The 27,349-nt window shown below is 39.4% G+C and overlaps 2 protein-coding genes across 2 annotated transcripts in view; both read right to left on the bottom strand.

Annotated features, from left to right (window-relative positions):
- Window positions 1-135: 135 nt before the first annotated feature.
- Window positions 136-13,053, bottom strand: fbxl9 (F-box and leucine rich repeat protein). Its single transcript, XM_083973832.1, has 11 exons — window positions 12,641-13,053; window positions 12,440-12,541; window positions 11,361-11,495; window positions 8,969-9,148; window positions 7,374-7,679; window positions 5,779-5,995; window positions 4,636-4,793; window positions 3,616-3,831; window positions 2,621-2,833; window positions 1,327-1,544; window positions 136-542 (listed from the first exon to the last, which is right to left on the bottom strand). The coding sequence occupies exons 1-11, from the start codon at window positions 12,698-12,700 to the stop codon at window positions 374-376; spliced, it is 1,974 nt and encodes a 657-aa protein (XP_083829958.1). The 5' UTR covers window positions 12,701-13,053; the 3' UTR covers window positions 136-373.
- A 3,269-nt stretch (window positions 13,054-16,322) lies between these two features.
- Window positions 16,323-27,349, bottom strand: part of LOC310987889 (uncharacterized protein) — a gene marked incomplete at both ends in the record, with an annotated part of 32,451 nt that continues 21,424 nt past the window's right edge. Inside the window, 14 exons of the mRNA XM_083974358.1 lie at window positions 16,323-16,613; window positions 18,263-18,449; window positions 18,557-18,703; window positions 21,290-21,408; window positions 21,510-21,593; window positions 21,712-21,809; window positions 22,844-23,003; window positions 23,516-23,657; window positions 23,932-24,054; window positions 24,179-24,243; window positions 24,824-24,910; window positions 25,025-25,075; window positions 25,181-25,389; window positions 26,759-27,019. Of these exons, the coding sequence (XP_083830484.1) occupies window positions 16,323-16,613; window positions 18,263-18,449; window positions 18,557-18,703; window positions 21,290-21,408; window positions 21,510-21,593; window positions 21,712-21,809; window positions 22,844-23,003; window positions 23,516-23,657; window positions 23,932-24,054; window positions 24,179-24,243; window positions 24,824-24,910; window positions 25,025-25,075; window positions 25,181-25,389; window positions 26,759-27,019 (2,024 nt within the window). The remainder of the gene's footprint in view (window positions 16,614-18,262; window positions 18,450-18,556; window positions 18,704-21,289; window positions 21,409-21,509; window positions 21,594-21,711; window positions 21,810-22,843; window positions 23,004-23,515; window positions 23,658-23,931; window positions 24,055-24,178; window positions 24,244-24,823; window positions 24,911-25,024; window positions 25,076-25,180; window positions 25,390-26,758; window positions 27,020-27,349) is intronic.

Here is a 27,349-nt window from a genome sequence, read left to right as displayed (position 1 = left end):
AGTTTTTCTTTCTTATTACAAGGCACAAAAAACTTGCTTTCACTGGCAGATTTTTCTACTTATTTCAAGTGAAAATTAGTTTGAAACAAGTGAAAATGATCTAAAAACAAGTTATTTTTTATGTGATGAGTCTTATTTTAAGAGGTAAGAGATTAGTTTTGACTAGAAATTATACATTTTTCACAAGAAAGAAGACAAATATTCTTGGAAAGATTTTGAGTTTTTACAGTGTTACAGTAGTTCAGACTGTAAACCGACAACTTTTCCCTCAGTTTTTGTGCAAAATTGTTGAGAAGTGCAAAAAGCTCAACAGGTCTTTGGTCAGCAGGTTGTTGTTTCTGAATAAAGGTGCGGCGTTCGTTCGTTCGTTCACTCAGAGCGTCAGCGTGAGATCGGCTCCGCCTATGAATTTGTAGTTGACGTTTTCCAAGAAGGGCAGCTGAGTCTGAAGGAGGTCCATCGTCGTCTCGGAGATGTTTTTACACCTCGAGATGTCGAGTGTCCGCAGGCGTTTACAGTGCTGCACCAGCACGAACAGCGATCTGAAACAGGTTTAAAAAGGTCAGAAGCTCAGGAGGACGGCGCCATAGGTGGTCTTCTTTCGTGTATATTATTCGCCATTCACAGCTATATATATATTTTTTATTTTGCAGTTACATATTTACCGTAACTGCATAATTTACTAGTTAACTACGTTTTTTCCACAATTTTTAACAGTATATAAAACTGAGATGTTAGCAATAGAAGCCTAAAATATCTCTGTTCTTGTTTGTCTTTTTATTATCATTTTATTGTATTTTTAATCTGTTTGCTTTATAATGGCTCTTATTTTATTCATTTTTCATTCTTATTTGCAAATGTATTAATTCCTTTTTAAATTATTATTATTTTATCTTCATTTTTTCTTACTATTCTAGGCTCTATGTCTTTTATGTAAATCACTGTGCAGCACCTTGGTAAACTTTCATGTTTTGAAAATGTGCTTCTATATAAATAAAGTGGATTGGATTGGATTAAAATAATCACGTGATCAAGTGATTATGTCGATGTTTCATTAATTTACAATAATATTAATTGTAAATATCATATCTTAGATAATACATCACACTTTTTAGATAGATGATAGTTAAAACAAAATTAAAATTAAAACTTTTCTCTTTCAGTTCCATCTCTTTGTATCTATCGTCTCTGTAGTCTCTTTGATCTACCGTTTGAACGCAGCGCCGAATAATTAACAACATACACAAAGAAAACCAACTTCCGGGTCTATGGCTGCAGATGTTACAGATGTTCCAGATGTGTGTGTGGGGTTTTCGTGCTGCTCACCTGTCGGTGATGTTGTTGCAGCAGGAGAGGTAGAGGTGCTGGAGTCGGCGGAGGTACGGAGCGGCCTGAGCCAAGCCGCGGTCGCTGACCCCGGGGCAGTGGCTGAGCGACAGGCTGGTGAGGCTGCGGCAGTGCCAGGCCACGGACGCCAGGCTGGCGTCGGTGATCTCCGGCAGCATCGACAGAGACAGGCGGTGGAGGTCTGGGTGGCGGATCACCTGGAGGGACGAGAGAAACACACACACTCTGAGATACATTTAATTTTCTATTACTGCCATTAAAGAGGAACTATGCAAGTTTGGTCGCTTTTCCGCTGTTTTTCTAACCCTCCTCCCGGTCATGTGTTTTTTTTTTATTTTTTATAACAAAGCCGTCGAGAAAGCAATCAATAGAGCGGTAGATAATGTTGTATATCATATGTTGCGACGTGTATATTTGTGAGGTCTTCTGTCTGTCATAAACAAGAAAGAAACAAGAAATTAGGGGTTACAGGTTACGCAGAGACGAGAGCTGGGACGCCACTTGCAAAGTTGGTTTTCAGCCAAGAGCCTCCATTTATTTATTAAACCATCACAATACTCCAAAACTGTTTAATTAGGGTAAGGCATAGTTCCTCTTTAATACTTATTATTGATCATTTACACACCTATTATAAACGTATTTCATTTTTCTAATCTGTCATTATGGATTATCATCCTAGTCTGGCATGTGTTTACCCATCTACGTGTGGTTTTTTGTGGAAATTGTACCAAATTCAGATAAAAGTGCAGTCAGGGGTTGATATTCACTTAGTATTCAAAGTGATCTAGTGCTAAGTGAGTGGGATACTGAATGTAGGTAAGGAGGAATATTACAAGGTTTTTGTGTAGTTTTATGGACCTTTTTTTTGTGTCTGGTGCTATTGACTCTCATATAAGGATTTCGTTGGACTACGAACCGGCCTCCCGGGTCTCCAGATGCACTTTGAGGAATAAAAAACTACTCCGGAATATTCATCAGCATAATTTCATTTTTTTGTGAACTATTCCTTTAAACAAACTGCAACAACAACAATTAAAGATGTTTGTAATTACTCCTTGGGGCCCCCTAGTGGTCACGGGGCCCTACAGTAAGTAGGTGCTTAGTTCACTTATGGAGCTCCCCATGACTTTTTATTTAGCAGGCAACATTTAAACGTTTTGATCCAAAGATCTTTCAGTTTTTTTTTATAAATTTGCACTTTTTAATCCTGCACCTGCACCTGTTTGTTTTTTTAAAAATATCCTGCATGTGACTCTTCTTCAGCCTTCCCCACCTGTGTGATGCTGCTGTCGGTGAGCTTGCAGCAGGCGGAGAGGTCCAGCTCCTGCAGCCGGCTCAGAGCCCGGAGCGACGCTCCCGCCTGCTGCTTGAACTGCTCCAGGTCCGTCTGCGTCACCAGCTTCGGCCGCTCCTCGAAAGGCAGACGAGGAGGTTTGAAGAAGCCCATGTTGCCGAAGGTCCGGGTGAACCGGGGCCCCTTGTCCCCCTGCGGAGGAACATTTTAGATCATCATCACGACTAATATGGCAAGCCATTTTAACATTTAAAAGCCAGACTGGATATGTGTTGTAGATATCTGTAATTCAGTTTTGCCTCTAGTCAAAAAGAACATTTCAGATATCCACAACTACATTCTTCCTAGGACAAATGACGTTACTTTTGCCATTCATGTGTATGGGGTTTGTCATTACAGATATCTACAATTCAGTTGCAGATATCCGCTATGTGAATTACGGATATCTGTAACTGAATTATGACTAGTACTAATTCCAGTTTGAGATTTCTACAATTTGATTCTGACTAGTCATAATTCCAGTTCAAGATATCTTTAATTCACCTCAATTAAAGATATCTACATGTCCCTTTTCGGATATCTTAAATTAAGTTTTGACTAGGCGAAATGACGGTGTAGATATCTCAAACTGGAATTCGTACTAGTCGTAATTCAGTTACAGATATCCGTAATTCACATAGTGGATATCCGCAACTGAATTGTAGATCTGTAATGACAAACCCCATACACATGAATGGCAAAAGTGACGTAATTTGTCCTAGGAAGAACGTAGTTGTGGATATCTGAAATGTTCTTTTTGACTAGGTAAAACTGAATTACAGATATCTTGAATAAAAAATCCAACTATTCAAAATGTTATTACGACTAGTCAGAAAGACGTTGTTGATATCTACAATGTTAATTCCGGATAGTCAAACTTTGCTTTTGAATGTTAAATCCGCTTGCCATAGACTCAGAAACACCGAGGCTCTCACCGTCTCGTCGTCGGGGTCGCCCGTGGACTTCTCCACCATCCCCAGCAGCCCCCAGTCTGTGACCTGTTTGCACCAGCCGAGCCGCAGCACCGCCAGCCGCTGCAGGTAGGTGGCGATGGCGCACACCGACAGGTCGGTCACGTTGACGCACGACGTCAAGTCCAACTCGCACAGCGTGTCGCCAAGATGCTGCGTCAGAGAGAAAACTGCAAGATCCTGAAGAGAGAGAGAGGGATAAGCTGTTTATTTTCTTTTTCTCTGTTTGTACAAATGTAGTTTCTACGACACAGTATTAGGACCACATTGAGAAAAATCTTTTTCACATACTTCGAGAATAAAGTCATAGATTTCTGAGAATAAAGTTATAATTTTACGAGAAAAAACTCATAATTTTCCAAGAGAAAAGTCATTCACGAGAAAAGTCATAATTTTATGAGAAAAGTCATAATTTTAGAAGAAAAAGGTCAACATTTTACGAGAATACAGTCATAATTTTACAAGAAAAAACTCATAATTTTACAAGAAAAAGGCACATTTTTACAAGAAAAAAAGTCACAATTTTACGAGAAAAAAGTCATAATTTTACGAGAAAAAAGTCATAATTTAAAGAGAAAAAGTCAAAATTTTATGGAAAAAAGTCAAAATTTTACGAGAAAAAAAGTCATGTGATGTTGTTACAAGTATGTTACAAGTATTACGAGTAATGTTAAAAGTAATGTAGAGTACAATTTTATGAAAAAAAGCAGCTATTTCCTCCAAGTCCGCCTGGTTCTTTAGATGCATTTTCTTGCATCTTCTTTTCAAAGTCCTGATATTGATGACAATGTGGTGCTGATGTACTGAAGTACAACTTCACAAAATGGTCCACGGCCTCATTTTAACAACTTTCCTCCTCTAAAACAGCAGGTTGGAATATTACGACCTTTTTCTCTTAAAATTATGACTGTAAAAAGAATTCTCAACGTGGCCCTAAAACTCCATCGTTAAGTTTCACATGAAAACACGAACACGGCGACCGACCCTGATGTAGGTGCAGCTCTTGAGGCTGAGCGTCTGCAGCCGCGCACCGGCGCCGTTGGACGCCGTCAAGCCTTTCACCATCTCCGGTCCGCTGATGTGCAGACACTCGGACAGATCCAGGCTCCGCAGGGACGACACAGACAGCAGGTCGGCGAGGCCTGAGGATGACAAGGATTAACGATTTATTTTCGCTTTAAAATCTCTACACAGCTAAAAGATTCTACTTAAACAGGAGAAATATTTGTGTTGAAAGTTTAAAAATATTCATACAACCATAATACAAGTTCACTACTGTACTGGGTCCAGCGGGTCTTCACAGTTAGTGCCAAGTTTTATAAATTAGTATATTAAAGCAGAAGTGAGTGGTCCGGTCGTTTTGGCTAATGCTGCGTTCCAGGCAGGCTTTTGAAATCGTAAATTACAGCTTCAAGTCACAACTTACGACTTTGTAGCGTTCCAGGCAACCCACTCGTGTTTTTCCGACCTGTTTTACCGGTGAAAGTCACTATAACGGCCACTCGTAACTTCCGACCCGTGAACTCGTACCAGATCAAACTGGTACCACTTCACGGTCGGAAAAATACGAGTTTCCTTGAACGCACCATAACAGTCCTCGTCGCTACGTCACCACATTCACGGCGTCCCTTGGCTGCACACACAGCCCTGCATGCCGTTCTCTCTCCTCATTGGATAAAAACTGTAGGATACGATAAATGTTTTCTCCTCGGCTCAGAGCAGAGCAGAGTGACTGACAGACCCGTGTTTCAGTCCAAACACTCTATGTAAGTGATTGCTGTCGGAAGATATAACTATTTAAGACTTATATTAACACAAATATATCACTTACTTCTGCTTTAAGTATATACAATACAATACAATGAATATTTATTTATATAGCACATTTAAAAATACAACCCAGGTTGTCCAAAGTGCTGTACAATAGAACAAACAAGCAAAACTAGTGGCAATAAAACTAAATGGGATACAGGTAACGTAGCTACAATAAAACATGGAATAAAACAATAAAACAAAAGTGAAGACATATAAAACCTCACTAAAACCTAAAATGCAGAGGAAAAGAGATGAGTTTTTAAAAGAGATGTAAAGTGCTTGAGTGAATGATAAATAATAAACCACCGGCACCTTTCTCGGTGATCCTCCAGTCCCGGGACAGTGAGACGTGCGTCAGCGACTTGAGGCCTCGCGCCACGGCCTCCACCGACCGGCTGGTCAGCTCCGTGCAGGCGCTGATGTCCAGCCTCCGAAGCGCCGGCTGGTGCTTCACCAGAGCCTCCACCGAGTAGTCGGTCAGCTCCTTGCAGCCGTGCAGAGACAGCTCGTCCAGCACCAAACCCTCAACCTGGGACAGAGAGAATAATATCAAGACATTTAAAAAGGGAGAGCTACAAGGACAAGATGAGGTCATTACATGATTCCCTGTCATTATTATGTAAAGTAAAGACACTATCGCAGGGACTTTAAAGATCTCGACCATAGAATCGTTCTGGGAAAGTGTGACACAGTCCCTTTGCAGTCCAGTTTGCTGAACAACATGGACAAGGGACCATGGTCCAATTTATAACAACCGGATGTAGACCTATGACGGCCAGAGGACTCATTGCTACTACTGTAATTGGAAGGACGCTGACCACCTGCATGGAAATAGGAAGATGGAGACAGTTTCCATGGAGGGAGCCGCCTCAGATCTCCTGGAAATGTGTAATGAGGAACAGTTCTTATGGAGAGAAATAATTAAAGGTGTTCAGAAACGGCCGTTTGTCCTGTTTGTCGCGCCTCCTTCCACGAGTTTACCCGAGTAAGGAAAACGAATTTGATTGGTCGTTATCGAGCGGGCGGGATATTCAATGTTTGGGGCGAGACTGAGCTCTGTGTGTGAATGATGTGTGTGTGTTTAGCTAACGTAGCTAACTGTTAGCTAGTAGGCTTGCTACAGTACATAATAGCTCGCTAACTTAGCTAGCTAGGCTAAGTGATGGAGCGCAGGGATCCGGAGGAGGAGAGTGGAGTATGGATGGAGGAGAGTTTGTGTCGGTGGTGGTGGACGAGTAGTCGTTTGATTGACGGATGACGGATCCAATATCAGTGGCTGATGAATTGTGAGCAACGTGACGTATAATCCGTGCCCCTGCATTATCCAATGCGGGAAAAAAACTACCACACTTTCACCTTGGATTTACTCAAACATAGAATTTTGCACAAAGTTTGGGCTACATCGTCTGATAGATGAGTTATTACACTAATTTTATGACCCATAGTGGAATCAAAATCAATTTTCTTTTCTGAATACCTTTAACATGATACGCAGGTTACCCACTTTCTAGAGGACCCTGAAAGATCCTCAAGCCACTGGTTGGCTTTGAGCTCAAACAGACTGTTAATGCCCGGCCCATAATTGTTTGCATAATGTATCCCAGCTCCCACTGAACTATTGAGATAATAATACGATCTCTGTACACTGTCACTTTTTCTTTTTGTTCTGTCTCTTCTCTTCCTTCCCCACTTTATTGTATATGCACCACATTTTTTTTTGTTCTTTGTATGCGTTTGTTCTTTGTTTGCTTAGTCTCATTTTTACTTTATATGAACCAAAAATTGCATTGATATTTGGTAACTAGAATTAACTTGATCTTGTTGTATCAGGCCTGTATCATCTCTGACTCTCTGGCTGCCAATAAAAGTTTGAATGACACACACACACACAAAAAGAAGATCCCGACCTGTGCGATGGTTCTCAGTGACTCGGGGGTGATGGAGGTTCTGCTGAGGTCCAGAGCGACGAGCGTGGACTTCTGCTCCGTCAGCAGCCGCCTCAGGTTCCTCAGGGACAGCAGCGCCGACGAGTCCTCCACCGCCCCCACCGGGCAGCCGCGGTACGGGTCGAACTCGAACGCGATGTGGCAGCCGGCCAGCGAGAGGCGGCGGAGGCGCGGGGTGCAGCCGGTGAGCCGGTTGAAGGTGAGGTCAGAGAGGTAGCGCAGGTCGGACAGGTCCAGCTCCTCCAGACCGGACAGAGCCGACCGCACCTGCAACAAGAGGACAGCGGAGAAAATCATAGAGCTGTGCAAACAAATAGTATCGGATTCAACATTCACCGCCAACAACACACTGTTTTAATCAGACCTGCTCTTTCTTGAGAGATAAGGTAAACTACATAATAGATACATTTTTGTTTAATCAATAAAATAAATAACACTATCTTATCTATCTTATTCTAAACTATATCTAAATCTTATCTTACTCGTCTGTGCTATGAAATAATCATGTGACATTACAACACATGGGCAAATACTGGGAACTACTTGTGCTTTTGAAATCACGTGTCTGAATGTAGTTCCGGCTGCATTTGCCTCGAAAACGACTCTGTCTCGTAGCGTTTTGTTATTATCTCATAGCGTGGTGAATGTGCAGGTCACAACTTGTCCACCAGAGCGTTTTGGAGTTGTTGGATTGTGTATTTGATGAGTTTGATGAGGGACAGGGGACCTGTACCGTTCACCTCCATTGTGTTCACTGAGCAGCTCACGTCTCTGCCCCGCCGATCTCAAAACAACATGCACCGATAATTAAAGCTAATGAACCTACTGCTACGACTACATTTTATTTTTTCAGGATTATGGTGATGGGAGAATTTGCCAAAATGTTGAACTATCTCTTTAACATTTCATATGTCATGAAATGTAGTATACCTGAAGATAAACATTAAAGGGATTGGTCCATCGCCATAATCCCTATAGTCATAGCAGTAGGTTCGTTACCTTTAATTGTCGGTGCAAGCTATTTTTAGAACGGCGGAGCAGAGCTGTGAGCTGCTCAGAGCTACGCTACGGAGGCTAATGGGATTTCTTGGTTTCCCTCATCAAACTCATCAAATACACAATCCAACAACTCCAAAACGCTCTGGTGGACAAGTTGTGACCTGCACATTCACCACGCTATGAGATAATAACAGAACGTTACCAGACAGAGTTGTTTTAGAGGTAAATTCATGCAAAACCGCTGATGCGCGTTCCTAACATAACGTTCTGTTATTATCTCATAGCGTGGTGAATGTGCAGGTCACAACTTGTCCATCAGAGCGTTTTGGAGTTGTTGGATTGTGTATTTGATGAGTTTGATGAGGGAAACCATGAAATCCCATGAGCCTCTGCCGTTCTAAAAATAGCTTGCACCGACAATTAGAGGTAACGAACCTTCTACTAAAACTATAGGGATTACAGCAATGGGCCAATTTGCCAAAATGTTGAACTATTCCTTTAAGATGAATTAAATCTACTGGCTCGTTGCCAGGACGCTCGGCTCCACGACAACACACCTGCTGCCTGTGCTCGTCCCTGGAGAGAAAAGCTCCGGACATGAAGAGGCTGTCGAGGCCCCGGAGGTCCAGCCTGCGCAGCGAGGTGAGGCGGGGGAGGAGGGAGAGCAGCGACGCCTCGGTGATGCTGCTGCCCGGCAACGCCAAGCTCTGCAGTTTGGAGCCCAGACACAGCCCCACCTGGAGGAGCAGAGGGAGGAGAGGGAGAGAGGGGAGACTGGATCATTCACTGCCTCCAACCACTGAGGCGTAAGACAAGGCATCTTTATTCATGTAGCGCATTTCATACCAAGGCAACTCAATGTGCTTTACATAAAGATAGGGTTGCAAAATTCCAGGAATTTTCAAAGTTCAAACTTTCCATGGGAATTAACAGGAATATAACAGATGGAAATTAGCCCTAGTGGCTAAATCTGGTACAACCATCTCTTCTCTGTTCTGGATTAATGGTATTGTACATTGTCCCGTAATAATAAACTAAACTAAAAAAAAAAAATATGGGAATAAACGGGAATAAATCCGAAATTAACAAAATTGAAGGGTGGCCGTGAATAAGTAATTAGTAATATTTTACTCAACATTCATGTTTTTGTTGTTCAGTAAAATAATTGATTGTTCATACAATAATTAAAACTTGATAAAGTTTTACTCACAAATAAATCTGTTGAAATGTCATGTTTTTTAATCGTATTATTTTGCATGGATGTCTGCTTATGACAAAACAAAATTTACATTTATGTTTGGATATGATACAGTTTGTTTAAATTACCCCCAATTTCCAGTTAATTCCCAATAATTCCCAATAATTCCTATAAATTCCCATAATTCCCATGGAAAGTTTCCAATTTGGAATATTTCAATATTCCCCATCTTAACTTCCCATGGAAAGTTTCTGGAAATTTACCGGAAATTTACTGGAAATTTTCCGCCCCTTTGCAACCCTACATAAAGACAAAATATTAAAAAAAAAAGAGAGAAGCATAAAACAAAATAAAAACAAACACAAGAAACAGAGTTAAAAGCAAGAGCAAATAAAATAAAATAGATAAAGTTTAAAGTTCTTAAAAACAAACAAACAACTTCCTCATATGCTCCAACTACCGCTGAGCAAACACCGACCGGTCACAGGTCAGACTTTGTCCTGTATTTCCAGGCAACACGATCGTTTTTTTTTATGTCTTTCATATCTGTTACAGCTGCTCTGAACTTTGGACGACGGCGACTTGTTGTAACATGACTCAGCTACGTCGTACGTCCTGGTCATTGTTACAGAAAACTAAACAATACACTTTGTTGGTTCTTTCAGGACGAGAGAAAGATAATTTGCTTCTCGCCTGGAGGCTGTTTGTTTCTTTGATGTATAAAATCCACTGAACAGGTTTTTTTTTCTCTCTTGCTCTCTTTCTCTTAAAAGTCTGTCATAAACCCCGGAGGTGGGGGAATTCTCCAAAACCCACAGACGAAGCATGTGATCGTTTGAAGTGAAAACAGAGAAATAAAATTTAAAAAGAATAAGTCGGTCTTCAAACAACAAGAATAAGTCAACTATTATCTACACACTGACATCCATACTCCCCTATAATCACATACTGTACTTCATCCACTTCTGCTTTTCTATTTGTCTTGTTTAATCTTGATGAACCATAAACTTAAAGCGACTTATTTTTAGTCTGTGTAAAATAGATATTAGTTTAATTTTCCTTGATCAGTAAAACATTTTTTTTTACAAGAGCATCTTCCCTCTGTCCTCACAGTTGTTAATTCAACACTAATCAGTTTAGCTTTAACCTCCAGATGTGAAAAGTCCTGAGCATCTCAAAACGTGTCGGACAGTGACATTACTATATATATATTACTATAATACTATATGTTGTTATCGTCACTGTATCGTCACTGTGTGTCTGTGTAATGCTGCTGCTGCACTGTAATTTCCCAGTTTGGGATCAATAAAGTCTGTCTATCTATCTATCTATCTATCTATCTATCTATCTATCTATCTATCTATCTATCTATCTATCTATCTATCTACAGTCTATCTATCTATCTATCTATCTATCTATCTATCTATCTATCTATCTATCTATCTGTCTAAATTAAAAGTGTTATTTATGTATTACTTACGTCCATCTGTGCAATACTTTCTCTACCAACAATGTGTATATAATTTAATTATTTTCTTGCAAATAACTGTTTATATTCCTGAAACATTTTTGCTACATAACTATAATTGATTTATATCGTTTTTATATCTCTATTTTTGCTTTTTTTTTTTACCTTGTATGTTACAAATGCTACTGTAACAACAACCAAATTTCACCATGTGTGGGATTAAATAACAGTCTTATGTCTTATATACTGTATATATAAATAAAACTATGCCGGCATACTGCACCTCCAGAAGCAGCGATCGGGATATACTGAAGCCATCGAGCTGGCTGATCACCAGGCTGCAGCGTGACTTGCTGCTCAGACCCCTGACCAGCTCCAGGGAGGAGGCTGAGGCTGGGAAGCAGAAGGTGACGTTCTTCTACAACAATAATCATAACAATAATCATAATAATAGAAATACAAAACACAGACACACATACACAACATGGAGAGGTGACATGATGTTAAACACATGACATGATGACATGATTGTACAGATATGAGAAACCTTTCCTGCCACATGCCACCACACTGTATAACAACAGCTAAAAAAAACTCTGGTCACAACTTACAGTCACTATGCACTTTATTTTCTACACACATACATTTTTTTTTTTTTTTACTTTGCACTAAAATCAACACTGCCAATTAGTTGTATATACTTTTGTACATTACATTTTATTTTATTATTTGCTACTGTTATTTTATTATGTATAGTTTGTTCTTTATATTCTCATACTATATGTTGTTATCGTCACTGTGTGTAATGCTGCTGCTGCACTGTAATCTACTCTATCTATCTATCTATCTATCTATCTATCTATCTATCTATCTATCTATCTATCTATCTATCTATCTATCTATCTATCTATCTATCTATCTGTCTATCTATCTATCTGTCTGTCTATCTATCTATCTATCTATCTATCTATCTATCTATCTATCTATCTATCTATCTATCTATCTATCTGTCTATCTATCTATCTATCTATCTATCTATCTGTCTAAAGCACAGACACCGACAGAACAGAAAGATTCAGGAAATCTTTCATTCCTGCTGCCGTCAGAATACACAACACCATTTGTTCAGCTATAGCTACACTTGATATTTATATCATTTTAGGTTATTTATTGCTCTGTGTGTGGTTGTGTGTTATCTATTCTGTCACATGTTCTTGTAAGCTGCTGAACGACTTCCCTCCAGGGGCACGAATAAAGCATTTTTCTATCCTATTCTAGTCTAGATAATAATAATATCAACATTTATCTTGCCTGTAATGATGAGTCTCAACAAGAAGCATAATATATATACAGTATATTCACCTGAAAGCGAAGGTCCTGGCTGGCATGGTACCAGCTGCGACAGACCATGGAGGCTTCCTTTCTGTCTGAGGCGTGGAGGAAGCTCAGGATGTGAACTATGATCTGCAACAGACACAAAATAGAAAAACAATGCATTAAAAACAACACAGCTGCTTGGTGTATCCATTCATATCATATTTATACAACATAAGCTGAGCTCACCTCCACAGGCAGCCCAGGTGTGTCCCTCTCGTCCTCCCCATCACTATCACTGTCTCCCATCTCAGCGTCTCCTTGGTTAATGTGGAAACCTCCACACCATCACACAACCACTAACTAGCTGCACCAATTAAATAAAAAAAGAAAGAAAGAAAGAAAACAGCAGCTGTACAGTAATTGACTAATAATAACAACGTTGTAGCCTTTAAAGCTAATGGCTACTGAGTGGAGAGAATCCGCTCTCTCTCTCGTGTCATGCTTTTATATCCGTTCACCAGGGAGGCAATCGATAATAATAATGATAATAATAATTAAAAATAAAAAAAAGTGATCGATATGTAATCAATAGGAGCTAACGGAGAGAGCTACTACTCTACAGTATGTTGGTGCTGTCATCCCACTAAGCTACTTTACGTTGCTGCTCCACCACCACAGGTTGTGTCTGACTGACTCCAGCGGCGTCAGCTGACCGGACAGGGAACGCTCTGACGTCAGCGCGCAGAGCATTGTGGGAAATGCGGTTTTTTATATGATTGTTATTATACCCATTTGTGACAGGTAACAAATAAGAAAATTCATGTTAACAATACAGTTTAGTTCTGAGTTTTGTATTAACAAAAATGTCAATACACAAAATCAGTGTATTTTCTTTCTATCTGTTTTCACTTGTCTTCTTATTGTTAAAAAAAGATGATTTTTTAGTTAGTTTTTAACTGAAAGAAATAGATATGAAATATATAAGTAAGAATAAAACCCTCACCTGCATGTGGTTGTTGCTGACTCTGACCTACATAAATGAGAAATACGGTAAACAAAATGTAGGTCGTGGTTTAACTGTCTGAGGTTTCAGGGGGTTGAGGTGGTGGTGGGTGTTGGAGAGCATGCGTAAAAAAAATAAAATAAAATAATAACAAATATTTATTTCAGTTGGAAATTTCACAAACAAAGATTTCAAAATGTTGATTTAAAAAATGAATAAATATTTCTTTTCATTTTCATTTTTTCAAATTTTATAATCTTTAAATCTTTTGTAAAGAAAAACAGGACTAGAGCGCAAACACTTCTGTGGAAAATGTACTGTATGTAGGTCATGGTGTAGAAACTGTTGGGTGTTGGGTTGTTGGGTGGTGGTTACTGGAGAGAACTGGTAAAAAAAAAAAACTATGTGTGTGAAACAATCTAAGAAAAAGTCTTGGGCACAACTGAACGAGGGGGAAAACGACTACGAAGGAGAACTGTGGTCGACCGGTTGAACCTCATCCTGTCTGAATCTAGAGCGACTGGGCAGCAGCAGCAAACGCACAAACACAAAACTGTTGTTTCCACTTCGAATTCTTTCTGATTGTAGTCTGGTTGATTTGACGTTGTTAATGTTGTGTTGTTTTTAAGACTTTTTCTGGGTTTTTTCTGGTTGATGCAGGTCGGTGAAATCAGGACTCTGAATGAACTTGCTGCAAACATATTTATTTAAACAAAATTCACAAAAGACAGGACTACAGCGATGACAAAGTCCAGTTAGAGGACATATACACATATTTATATACATATATATATATATATAATTCATTATTCACAATCGTCCCTCTCTGTCTCACTACACACACACTCACACACTCACACACGTAGATATTCCTCTCTACAGCTTGTCTGGCAGTGTGGGTAGCTGGTTTATGGGCGTCTTCTGAGGCTGAATCCATAATCAAACATCTATACACTTTTAGTCATAAAACACATTCACAGCACGAATAAAAACATTGAGAATTTCTAAAATGCGTGTACGTCATATTGTCATACTGTCATACTGCATGAGATTTCTTCTTTTTTTCTTTTTTTTTTACATAAGCAGGAACAAGTTTTGATTCATCTACATTTAAAAAACAAATATTTACATTATTGTACAAAAACCTTAAAGAAAAAGTGAGAATAAAAACTTAAACTGTCGCTGTAAAATGTGTGAAGCAAATGGTTTTTACATGATCTGATATACTGATCCATCTTAGATGAACTATTCATACATTTATATTAGCAATGTAAAATCCAGCGTTGAGGCAATAAGAGGATACAGATGATTTCTTAGATGCTATATTGAAAAAAAAAAAGAGTGATTGAAAAGTCTATATAAAATAAACATACACTGCTATCATGTGTTATGATGGTGAAGTTCAGGTTGTTTCACATACAACTTTAAATACAGTTTTTTTAAGTAGATCTTGTGCATCAACTACTCACACCAACACAACACAAAGTTAAATGACACAAAAAAAAAACCAAAAAAACAATAAGGCATGTGGTACTTTGAAGTTTACAAACAGAATAATTTGTAAACATGTAGCTGACAACAACAGCAAAAACATTTTTTACATTTTTTTGTAAGAAAACTGATCTGAGGCCTGTACGACGAAGCAGGTTTAACACATCCAGGATAACTTTTAATTTAATTCATTAAACCAGAAGTTATCTCGATAATGTAAAATCCTGCTACGTAGCACACGCCTCTGAGTTAATGGCTTAACTACGCCATCGTACACTAACTCCACTCGTCATCTGATGAAAAAACATGTGCTTGACTTCTGAAGAGGTAACCCGCGGTGACGGATGGCTTACTCCTGTTTTAGGTTGATTAAAGATGAGATGAGATGAGATAAAGACAGCGGGTCGAGGTTTGAAGGAGAAAGTAAAGTAACTGAGAAACGAGGGAGAGGCTTCTGAAACCAGTGATGAAATCTATCAACTTTTTAAAGGGATAGTTCAACATTTTGGCAAATTGGCCGATTGCCATAATCCCTATAGTCATAGCAGTAGGTTCGTTACCTTTAATTGTCGGTGCAAGCTATTTTTAGAACGGCGGAGCAGAGCCGCGAGCTGCTCAGAGCTACGCTACGGAGGCTAATGGGATTTCTTGGTTTCCCTCATCATCAAACTCATCAAATACACAATCCAACAACTCCACAACGCTCTGGTGGACAAGTTGTGACCTGCACATTCACCACGCTATGAGATGATAACAAAACGTTACCAGACAGAGTTGTTTTAGAGGTAAATTCAGCGACCACTTGCTGAAAAACTGCCCCGACGGGAACGCACATCAGCGGCTTTGCATGAATTTCCCTCTAAAGCAACTCTGTTTCGTATCGTTCTGTTATTATCTCATAGCGTGGTGAATGTGCAGGTCACAACTTGTCCACCAGAGCGTTTTGGAGTTGTTGGATTGTGTATTTGATGAGTTTGATGAGGGAAACCAAGAAATCCCATTAGCCTCCGTAGCGTAGCTCTGAGCAGCTCTGCTCCGCCGTTCTAAAAATAGCTTGCACCGACAATTAAACGTAACCAACCTACTGCTAAAACTATAGGGATTATGGCAATGGGCCAATTTGCCAAAATGTTGAACTATCCCTTTAAGTTTACAGGCGTATTACAACTGCATGAGCTGCTGTTAATATGTTGGTTGTAATGTACACAATGGATAAGTGCATCATGGGTAATAACTGAGGACAGCACTACCTTGATATTTTGCAGTGACGCTTCCCCACATTAACTCAAACCGATCAGTCTGACGGTGAGATTTTATAGTTTTTGAATAACTCTCTCACTCTTTTGTCTTAACTCGTTCTTTCTCTTCATCTTCCACTTTTCCTTCCCTCTCCAACTTCTTCGCTCTTTCTCACGTTAATCTAGAAAAACGACGCTACTTCTTTTCCTTCCTCTTCCCGCCCTCGTTCTCTTTGCCCTCGCCACGATCTTCTTCCTTTCTCTGGTCGGCGGCGAGCTTCTCATTGTCTGCGTCGCTGTGAGTCTGTGATCCGTCGGCGTGATGTGTCGACGTCGCCGTCGCTGTCGTCACCGCTGCAGAGTTGTCATCACGTCGGCAACGGGACGCAGAGCGAAATGCGTGGGAGCCCGGGGAGACGGGTGAAGGCGTGTCCGGTCCGGAGCTGGAGGAGGGAGACGGGGGAGGGAGGGAGGAGGAGACGGAGGGCTGGAAGAGGAGAGAGGAGAAGATTATTGATTATAGGTGTTAAATCCAGGTTAAAAACATTTCGGTAATACTTTATAATAAGTACATACTATTAAGCATTAGTTAAGCATTATTATAAAACGGAAAGGTGAAATCCGGCGATCTGATTGGCTGTTAACCTATTCTAAAGCCTTATCACAGCGTAAGCTATCACTCCGCGTCAGGCACGTATGACTGGTATGAATGGAAGTTGTTGTCATGTATCCATGACAACGGACTGTTGCAGTCCGTAGCAAAAGACAGCTGATGTTTTTACGATGTTAAAAAACGGACTAAAGTAGTTGAATTCACATGTTTAAGGTTGACTTTCACCTCCGGGGAGGGTTAACAACGGTAGAGTGGATTGAGCAGTGACTTTAACCTGAAAAAAATGCGGAGGAAAAGACGAGATGCAGAGCTAACTTGGAGCTAACGTCTGGAGAGCTGGGACTATTTTTTTCACAGTGAGGCTATTTTATTGGATAATGATGTATTTCTGGTTGAATAAAACTACATGAAATTGATTGCGTATCCCTCTTTCATATTGTCATTATTCGCAACCGTTTTATAAAAGCAATATATCACTCCAGTCCGTGGTATATGCTCATTATACCACTCCAAGGGGGTTGTCGTCCCTCCGCTTCGCGTCGGGCCGAACAACGCCCCTTAGCCGTGGTATAATGAGCATATACCACGGCCTGTCGTGATATATTGCTTAAATAAATACTGAATTCTTCATTTATAAAACATGAATACTCATTAGTATGTAGTTTATAAACACAGTTAGTGCTTATCAGTGTTGAGTAAAACTTTTTAAACTGTTTATAAACTACAGTACATACTACTGAGTATTCATGTGTTATAAATGATGAATTCAGTATTTATTAATGCTTAACTAATGCTTAATAGTGTGTACTTATTATTAAATTAAATTACCAACATTTCTGTTTTCAGCTTTTCAGAACTTTAAGTTTTAATCCTGGATTTACACTGTAAATCCTCTTAATTGTTTCAATATAAATCAATATTTCATGCTACAAACTCGTATTTTATGCTCCATTTTAGTCTAGTTTTTATATATATTCTTTTTTTCCCATTTTACTTTTTTTTATTCTTTTTTCTTGCTTTTAATTGTATGTTTAAATGTTTCCAATTTTTACTATATTGGGTTTTTTTTTTTTGTGACACACTTTTTATTGAACAATTTGAACATTACATTATGAACATAGTGCCATTGCCTTGAAATTAAAGATTTTTTAGTGGAAGAATAAATAAATAAATATATAAATAAATGTAAATTACATACACACATTGTACACATAAGTAAATAGAAAGACGAGAAATAGAGCAAAGGAGATGAGTTGACCCACAGAGATAAAGTAAGCACTATTTTGGGTTTTATTTTAATCTTTTTTAAATTGTACTGTATGTGGTATGCTGTTTGTATGTTTTTCCCGTTTCCAGTTCTTATATTATATTATACAGTATATATAATATTACTGTTAAATGTTTTATTTTTGTGTAAAGCACATCGAGTTGCGCTACAGATATAAATAAAGCTGCCGTGTTTTGCCTTTTATTTATGGTCACATATGTGAATGTTCATTGTGTCAGGTTTTGTGTTGATTCACCTGTAACGAGATGCTGGACTTGTTGGTCTTCTCCTTGACTTTGGCCAGAGCTCCTCTGAGTCCGGACGACTTCTCCGTCATCTCCAGCGCCGCTCGCAGCAGTCTGGGGGTCTCCTTCCTCACCGGGGCGGCAGGGGCCTTCGCATCTTCTTTGGGCTCCGGCTTCTTCCCCTTGTTGAGCATCTTCCTGCGGTCGAGACGGTGGCTTCGATCAGACTTTGAGAACACAGACATACCGTAATAAAAATAAAATACAAACATGCAGCTGTTGCAGTGGTGTCGTTCATGTCCGACCTGGCCTTCTTGCGGAGCAGCTTCTTGGACTCGGGGTAGTGGACCAGGATCTCGTTCAGGTCTTTCTTGTCCAGGATGAAGAGGTTGGCAAAACCATGAGCGATCACGTTGGCCGTGCGTCTGTTGCCTCCACCTACAGCCAGCAGACTGCAAACCAGATAGAGGGAGGCAGAGAGATAAATGGTTTAAAATGGTTTAAAAAGACTTTTCCTGAATTTAAATTTCAGGGCAACAGTGAATAAGGAAGAAAACTTTATGTTTAAATAGTTCTACAGCTGCACTTTGATAAAAAACATAATATTTCCAGTGCATTTCCAGGGTCGCAAAAGTTACAAAATGCTATACATAACAAAACAAATCAAAATGACAGAGTAAAAAAACAATAAAAACACAAACTACAAACTATGAAGAAACAAAAACAGGATTCATTTTATCGTTTATGATATGAGCAATGTTTTTTTTAACATCTAGATCTTGAGGTTTGTTGTTTTTTTGGAGCAGCTAAAGACACTGGTTGATTTGGTGGGACACACACTCAGGGCCTGTTATCACGGGACTGATCCTTAAACATGTAGCATGTGAAACACTTAAACTTAAAACACTATGTTTCCATATGAAACACATGTATATATATATATATATATATATATATATATATATATATATATATATATATATATATATATATATATATATATATATATATATATATATATATATATACAGGGTCTCTGCAGGTTTCACCAGCTCAAATTTAAGACTTTTTAAGACCTTTTTAAGACCATTATGGATGAAATTTAAGACCTATCATGACAAATAAAAAACGTACAAAAGAAATGCGGAGTCACAAAACTAGAAATTGATTGCAATATATAAGTTGCGTGTTAGGCTTGTTTGTAGTTGAAAAAAATACATTCAATAAAGCACAATGAAGTGTCGCAGGAGCATCTAAAGTAAACTATTTGGGGGCACAAAAAGAAATTGGGGAGTGAAATTAAAAATGTTTATGTAACACATTATTTATTTAATTCACTGGCAACCAGCAGGCAGATGGCTTTAAGCCTTGAATAATGTTAAGGGTCACACGTGACCCCTTTTTACATTGGAGAACAGTAAAAACACCAACACTTCACCATTGGCCTGAAATGTGATGACTTCTAATGTGACCCAGAATAGACAAACATGGAAATATTTCAACTTCTTTGATCAACAGACACGAGCCACAACCTGTTCTGTATTATGACCAGCACAATATTTGACACATGAAGTAAATAAATTGGCTTTTGGTCACCCCTATATATTATAGTATTAAATAATGCTTGAATAAATGTGAACTACAGTAAATTCCGGACTATTAAGCGCACCTGAATATAAGCCGCACCAGCTAAATTTTAAAAGAAAATAGATTTTGTACATATATAGGCCGCACCTGAATATAAGCCGCAGGTTTTTCATGTTGTAACATGAGACACAGAAAGACAGTACACGGAAGATGTGTGGAACTATACAAGTCCGCTCGCTTTTCCGCTGTTTTGGTCACGCTCCTAGCCATGTGCATTTGTTGACAATGAAGCCGGCGAAAAATCAATAAATGGAGCGGTGGATAACGTTACATAACATACGATGTTACGCGTGTGTGTTTGTGTAGTCCTAACCGTCATGAACAAAAGATTATGGGTTACGGAGCGCGTTTGTGTTGCGGTGTGTAGACGAGAGCTGGGACACGGGGCAGCGACCAGGTGCTGTAGTGATGTTACAAGGTTGGTTTTCAGCCGTGAGACGCCAGGTGAAGACGGAGAGCCTCCGTTCTCACTCGTAACAAGTCATGTAGCGAGTTAAACCATCACAATTACTCCGGAGGCACCAACACGGCATCAACACAGCACCAACAGACAACATGACTGGTTAGAAAATAAAACACTGCACCAAAACGCAAAACTAGTGTCTTCTTCGGCGCATAATCCTTCCTCACATGTCTGTCTCACTAGCGCTTCCTGCTAGAGCGCCGCGGAGGCCGTTGGCCAGTAAAAATCTATAAATTAGCCGCATCGTTGTACAGGCGGCAGGGTTCAAAGCATGAGAAAAAAGTAGCGGCATAGTCCGGAAATTACAGTACATCTTTTTATTTAAAAATGCTCGCCCATGGTGGGCATAAGAATTAAGAAATTTAAGACCTGTCTAAAATTATTTAAGACTTGAACACAATAGTTCAACAAATTTAAGACATTTTAAGGCCTAAAATTTAGATTTTCAAATTTTAGACTTTTTTAGACTTTTTAAGACCCCGCGGATACCCTGATATATATATATATATATATATATATATATATACATACATACATATAAACATTTTATATCTTTCTTATTGTTATTCTTCATTATTCATACTCTATTACAAATACTGCTTTCTTTTTACTGCTATTGCTATTTGCTATTTATTATCCGTGCTGTTAATTTCTTTGCTGTTCTCTGCCGCTGCAACCCTGTAAATGTATTTCCCCACTGTGGGACGAATAAAGGATCATCTTATCTTATCTTATCTTATCTTAAAACATTAGTCTTATATAATATCAGTGGCAGAACAACAACAAAGTTGGAGCCTCTGGTAGTTTCACCTGGTCTGAGGTTAGCCGGAAGTTGTTACCTAAACAACACATCAGGACTTCTGTTGGTAAAATTGGAGGAAGTTTTAGATCCGTTGTTGTCAAATTTTGTAATATTGTTGCGTGTCACCTGATCTCTCCAAAGACCGATCCCGCCCTGAGAGTGACGAACACCGTCTTCCCGTCGGGGCCTCCAACCACCTGCACCTCCCCGGCCTTTATGATGTACATCTCCCGGCCAACTTCGCCCTGAGCGACGAGGAGATGAGAGATTAGAGAGAGAGAGAGTGAGACGAGTCTACAAACACAAGACAGACAGGTTTTTTCTTTAAATGCAGCACGTACTGTACCTTTTTGCAGACATAATCCCCCGGCAGGTAGACGACGGAGCGGAGGCTCTTCAGCATATCAAAGATCATCTGTCTGTCACAACCCTGTCAGGAGGGAGAACACAGAACCATCTCTGGGTAAACTGGTGCTACAATACAGCACATCTGGATCATCTGGATCATCTGGATCATCTGGGTCCACGTTGTGTTTACTATTTCCTACCTGGAAGAGAGGGACTTTGCTCACGATGGAGTAGTTGACGTCTACGGCGATGTCCAAACGCATTTTATCCGGCAGCTGAGTCAGCAGCTCCTGCTCATCTGGATGGAAAACAGAATGAAAGCTCAGATGTTTATTATATCTAAGGCTGCCCCCAAATAGTCGACCAAGCGTTAGTCGACCAAGAAGTCATAGTTGACCTAAATTTCATTGGTTGATTGGTCGCAGAATAAAAAAAAACAAACATTTGTCATAATTAAGGCACTATATGACTTAACTGTGTATGAAAGGCTAGAGGGCTTTTAATTTGAAGGGCCAGATACAGAAAGTCCTGATACTGATACTTATACTCATGGTCAGTTGTTTGTCTTGTTCTTTTTTACACGGCAGATATCGCATTTGTGAGACAGTTAACTATTATTCAAGTTCATAAGCTGCGTGATGTGTGAGACTATGGAGGAACTCGTTAATTAATGGGAAACACTGTGTCATTATCTACGACGCAGTGTTAATTTCGGCAGACGAGACTAGATGAAATATATTCGTCAACGATGGTGTTTTTCATGACGAAAATGAGACGAAATCAATGCCGTTAAACGCTGAAATTAACACAGATTTTTTTGTTGACGAAAAAAGACGAGACTTAATAAAAAGTCTCTTTCTTTTTTCGTCACAGCCTTTTAAATCACAATCCAAAAAGTGCCTTCACTGGATGCGAGTCATATTTACCTACTTAAAAAAAATCTAATTTGGTGGGATCTTTGGTAACCTATCTTACTTCAGAGAACTTCTGGTTTGACTAGATTCATTTTGATTAACATTACTGTCAATCTGCTTTTAAAGACTAAAAAAAGACAATAGACTAAAACTAGACTAAAATGCCAAGACTTTTCGTCAACTAAAATGTGACTAAACAAAATAGAATACAAGTTGACTAAATATGACTAAAACTAATAAGGGCATTTGACACAAGAAGACTAAAGCTAAAACTAAATTGAAAAATAGCCAAAATTAACACAGCTGCGACAGTTAGTCGACTAAATGACGACTACTGATCGATCAAGAAAATCTTTGATCGGGGGAAGCCCTAATCATATTGTATGTAGTGTAGATCACAGTATGTTCTCCTCCTTACCCAGCATGCCTTGAGACTGCCAGGTGTAGTTGTACCAGGTTTTGACCCGGTTCTGGACGTCTTTGGGGATGCGATACGAAGACATGTATTTAATGGTGTTGTCCATACATGTGCGGTAGTAGGTCTGACCAGCTGTGGCTGCACCGACCACGTCACGCATCTGAGAGTCAAGAGTTAAGACAAATTTAAAAGATTAAGTCAGGGTTTGTGACACTGATTAATACTGTTGTCCTTATTATTACAATAATAACACATTACAACTTTTAAGGTTGTAAAAGCAACCTTTCCCATTACACTCCATTACCTCACTTGGTTGTATCTATAAAGTTTTTTTCTTCTGCATAATTTATCCTTGATTATTTTTGTCTTGCTCAGTTCATACAAACTGTACACTGACTTGTATCCATGGCCACCTATTTTGTGCAATATCTTCGACCAAACATGAATATACATAGTTTTTCTACATTTAAATAATATTTTGTACATAACAGTACATATTTTGTTTTATATATGTTTTTGTACATATTTAAGTCTTTATATTTTTATTCCTTACTTCTATGCTACTGTTGCAAGTGAATTTTCCACATGTGGGATCAATAAAAAGTCTTTTGTCTTATGTTTAATATATACATGTAAAAGCCACAACAGTCTCCATTATATTTATTAATCTACCTGTCCGATCATGATAGAGAAAGCAAAGACGCCAACAAAGTAGTTGATCAGCTGGAAGACGATCTCAAACAGGGTGCTGGGGTCCGGCAGACCACCGATGGTGATCAGGGACTTCACCGCAAAGTAGTAACAGCGAATGTAGCTGAGCAGAGAGAGAGAGAAAGAGAGACAAGGGAGATTAGATAGAAGAAGAAAACAGCTTCAAATCAATGCTGAATAAATAAAATAAATATGAAATAAAAGCAGAAAGATACAATAAAAATGGACCAAGGGAGGTCTGTTGGTGGGAAACTTCAATAAAGCAGCGAATGATCATCTCGGTGTTGTTGGGTGTTAATCAGTAACAATAATAATGGTTAATAGTTAATAAGGAGATTGCAACCCGTTGTGTGTGTGTGTGTGTTTATTATACCAACCTGTTTCCCTCTCCGTTGTAAACCCACTTGGTTGATCCGAGTCCATTGAAGGCAGAGCCCCAGTAGTAGAGACAGGCGTTACAGTGGAGACAGTAGAGCAGGTAGGTGGTGGTACGGATCACCCTGAGAGAGAGAGAGAGAGAGAGAGAGAGAGAGAGAGAGAGAGAGAGAGAGAGAGAGGGTGAATATCTGAACAGGAGGAGGAGGAGAAATGGTTCCTGTCAACACTTCACCTGTTGCAGCTCACCTGTAGATGTAGGCTTTGGCCAAAATGGCCTCCAGACGCTCGTTGAACTCAAAGAAGGAGTTGATCTGAGAGAGAAAAGAAAAGAAAATATGGGTCAAGTGCATTTTAAATGAGAGGAAATACGTAGATACCGGTTTTAGGACAAGCTGCACCTGCTTTTATTAGGCAAGGCATCTTTATTTATATAGCGCATTTCATACCAAGGCAACTCAATGTGCTTTACATAAAGACAAAACTTTTTTTTTTTAAAACAGCATAAAACTGAATAAAAACACAGAGTTAAAAGCAGGAGCAAAGAAGAATAAAAAAGTAAAATAAAATAAAATAGATGAAGTTTAAAGTTCTTAAAAAGAGCTCAGCTATAAGCACATGAAAAGAGAAATGTTTTTAACCTGGATTTAAAAGTGGGCTGATTTACAGCTGTTTTATGTGATTGATGCACGAGATCAAATGTGGATTTTGTACATTTGGTGTTGTATGTTTTATTGTTTTGAGCCCAATTTTATTGTTTTGAGGCCATTTTCTGTCACTTGTGATGGATAATAAAGTTTTTTGAATTGAATTGAACTGTACTTGAAAGTTTGTTTTTCCAAATAAACAAAAGCTGGTTTTTGAAGTGTTGAATACACAGTGATGGAGCGTCACCTTCAGCAGCCGGTGGAGACGGAGCAGAGGGTTGATGCCGGTTTTAAAGTAGAAGAGCTCCAGGGGAACGAGGCTGGCGACATCAAACTGAAACAACAACGGGTACAACCCTGCTCTGATTAAACTGCTTCAATGATTGATTCTCTTATCAATTAATTAATATATGAAGAACAGAGAAACAGAATATTTGTAGTTACTCACTCTGAAGCGTTTGGTTTTCATGTAATTCTTCCTCATCTCTTTCTGGTCACACTGCGATGAAAACAAAAATCATAAATCGATCAATTAATAATTAAAAAACAAAACACTATGAACTCCTCTGCAACAGTAAAAACGTCCCGTGTCCGACTCGCTCACCACTATGTCGCCTCCGCGGACGAACTGCAGCCGCGGCTGGAAGACGGCGATGTCCAGGATGTAGATGAGGTCACACACGTAGTCGGTCAGCAGCCAGTAGTAGATGTTGTTGGGGGTCTGGTACGGGAACGCCCAGCGCACCGGGATGAACCACGCGTTCCAGTTCCACGCCAGAGTGACGAGAAACATCCACAGGACGTACATTAGATCTGTGGAGAGAGAGAGAAACAACAGGACGATTGATGGAGGCGTAGTTACAGTCAGGACAGACTGGAGTCGGTGTGTATTCACAGATGGTCACTAAACACGACTACAGCTGGATGGGAATAAAAGAAAGAATAAAAATAAAAGAAATAAGCAGGAACTAATCTGGATCATTATTACTATTATTATTATGAAGAAGAAATGTTATAGAACATAATGTTTTGTGCTAATGGAGGAAGTAAGAGAAAAGACAAATGACAGATGATCAGACAGCAGAGCAGTAGATTCACATTTACTCAAACTGAATATTAATTTGTTAATGATTTCTATCCACAGATAAACACAATTATTATTTCTTGAGAGGGTTCCCACTCTTTTCTTTAAACTGTAGTTGTTGCTAGATTATGCCACATGCCGATTCGTACATATAATATAATCAAGCTGCTGCTTTTCCAGTACATGTTACTATTACTGAACCCTACTTTTCATTTTCCATCACTGATTCAGATTCATTCTTCATTCTCCCACAGGGAAATTTGTTTTCATAAACATTAAAACAGACAATTTAACATTAAAAATACTGGATAATTGTCAATTATTTTCCAGGACACAGAGGAAACCTGCTTAGGTTTTAAGTCTCCAAGCTCAGAGCTCAATAAATGTTTCCAAAGTCAAAATTAATTATTCAGTTATTTCTGAAATTTGGTCATAACTTTTTTGTGGCTGAAAAATGACAGAGGACTAAATCTGATTAGATAACTTTCGTGGTGCACCTGTGACTTACAGTTTTCAATTAAGATACTGTTAAAAGTTTTTAACTTCAAACTCTCTCCATGATCACTCACATAGTTGGGTAACACTTTACTTGAATACGTGTTCATAAATCTGACATAACACTGTCATAACCATGACACCTGTCATAAACATCAATGAATACTTATGACAGTTGTTGTTAAGTGTCATTCGGACACACTTTATCACAACTTGACATAAAGTTTAAAGTTTGGCAATTAGGTCTGCTATGACAGGTCATGTTGTCTTTATGTCAAGTTGTCAGAACAAGGACATCTCAAATAATGTCAACTTTGCATCAAAAGTGACTTGACTTACCGAATGACACTTAACGACAGATGTCATATGTATTAATTGATGTTTATGACAGCTTTATGTCAATTTTATGAACATGAATTCAATTTAAGTGTTACCAATAGTTGAATTGCAAACGTGTGTGACTCATCGTCTTCTACCTTATTTTGCAAACTTATCGAGCCACTAGTTTTCTGAGTAGTTTGAGTAAAGGAGGTTCTACTGCTCTGTGTTACGGTACTATAGGAGGAGGTGGCAGGAGGCGTTGTGTGTTCGGTTGGTTCTCACTGGTGAACGGGTCGATGCTGGCAGGGAAACAGAAGTGCACACAGGATCGAATCCACCGAGGAACTCTGCAGCAGCTGCTCGACTGCTCCTCTGCTTCACTCCCCACTTTTCCTTCTTCTTCTCCTCCTCCTCTTCCTCCTCCTCCTCCTCCTCCTGATGGACCTGCTTTCTCTTCCTTCTCTCCCCCGTCTGCTGGTGGCGCTGCAGGAGCTGGAGGAGGAGGAGGAGGAGGAGGCTGAGGAGCCGGAGCCTGAGGAGGCGCTGAACGAGGTGAGAGGGTCAAACATGACAGAGACTTTAGAAAACACACGTTTGGGTCCAGAATTACAACAATGTTTGGGAGCCGAGGTGCAGACGCTAAGGATGCTGGGAGGCTAAGACGAAGCTTCACCGCCTCAGACTGGATCAGAGTGCACCGGTTATAAAGGGAACAACCGCCTTGGTGTATTGATCTTACTAATAAATAATGCATTTGTGCATGCTGCAGGTGATGTATGAGGATGCTGGCAAAGAATAAATTTAACTTGCAGGAGTTTCTTAGGAAACAAACCTGTAGCTCTTCGCTGTCGAGAAACAACACAATCATGCCAA

Source organism: Trachurus trachurus, assembly GCF_905171665.1.
Source record: "Trachurus trachurus genome assembly, chromosome: 6".
Lineage (NCBI taxonomy): Eukaryota > Metazoa > Chordata > Actinopteri > Carangiformes > Carangidae > Trachurus > Trachurus trachurus.
The sequence above is the reverse complement of the archived record's forward strand: the minus strand, read 5'-3'. Positions and strand labels throughout refer to the sequence as shown.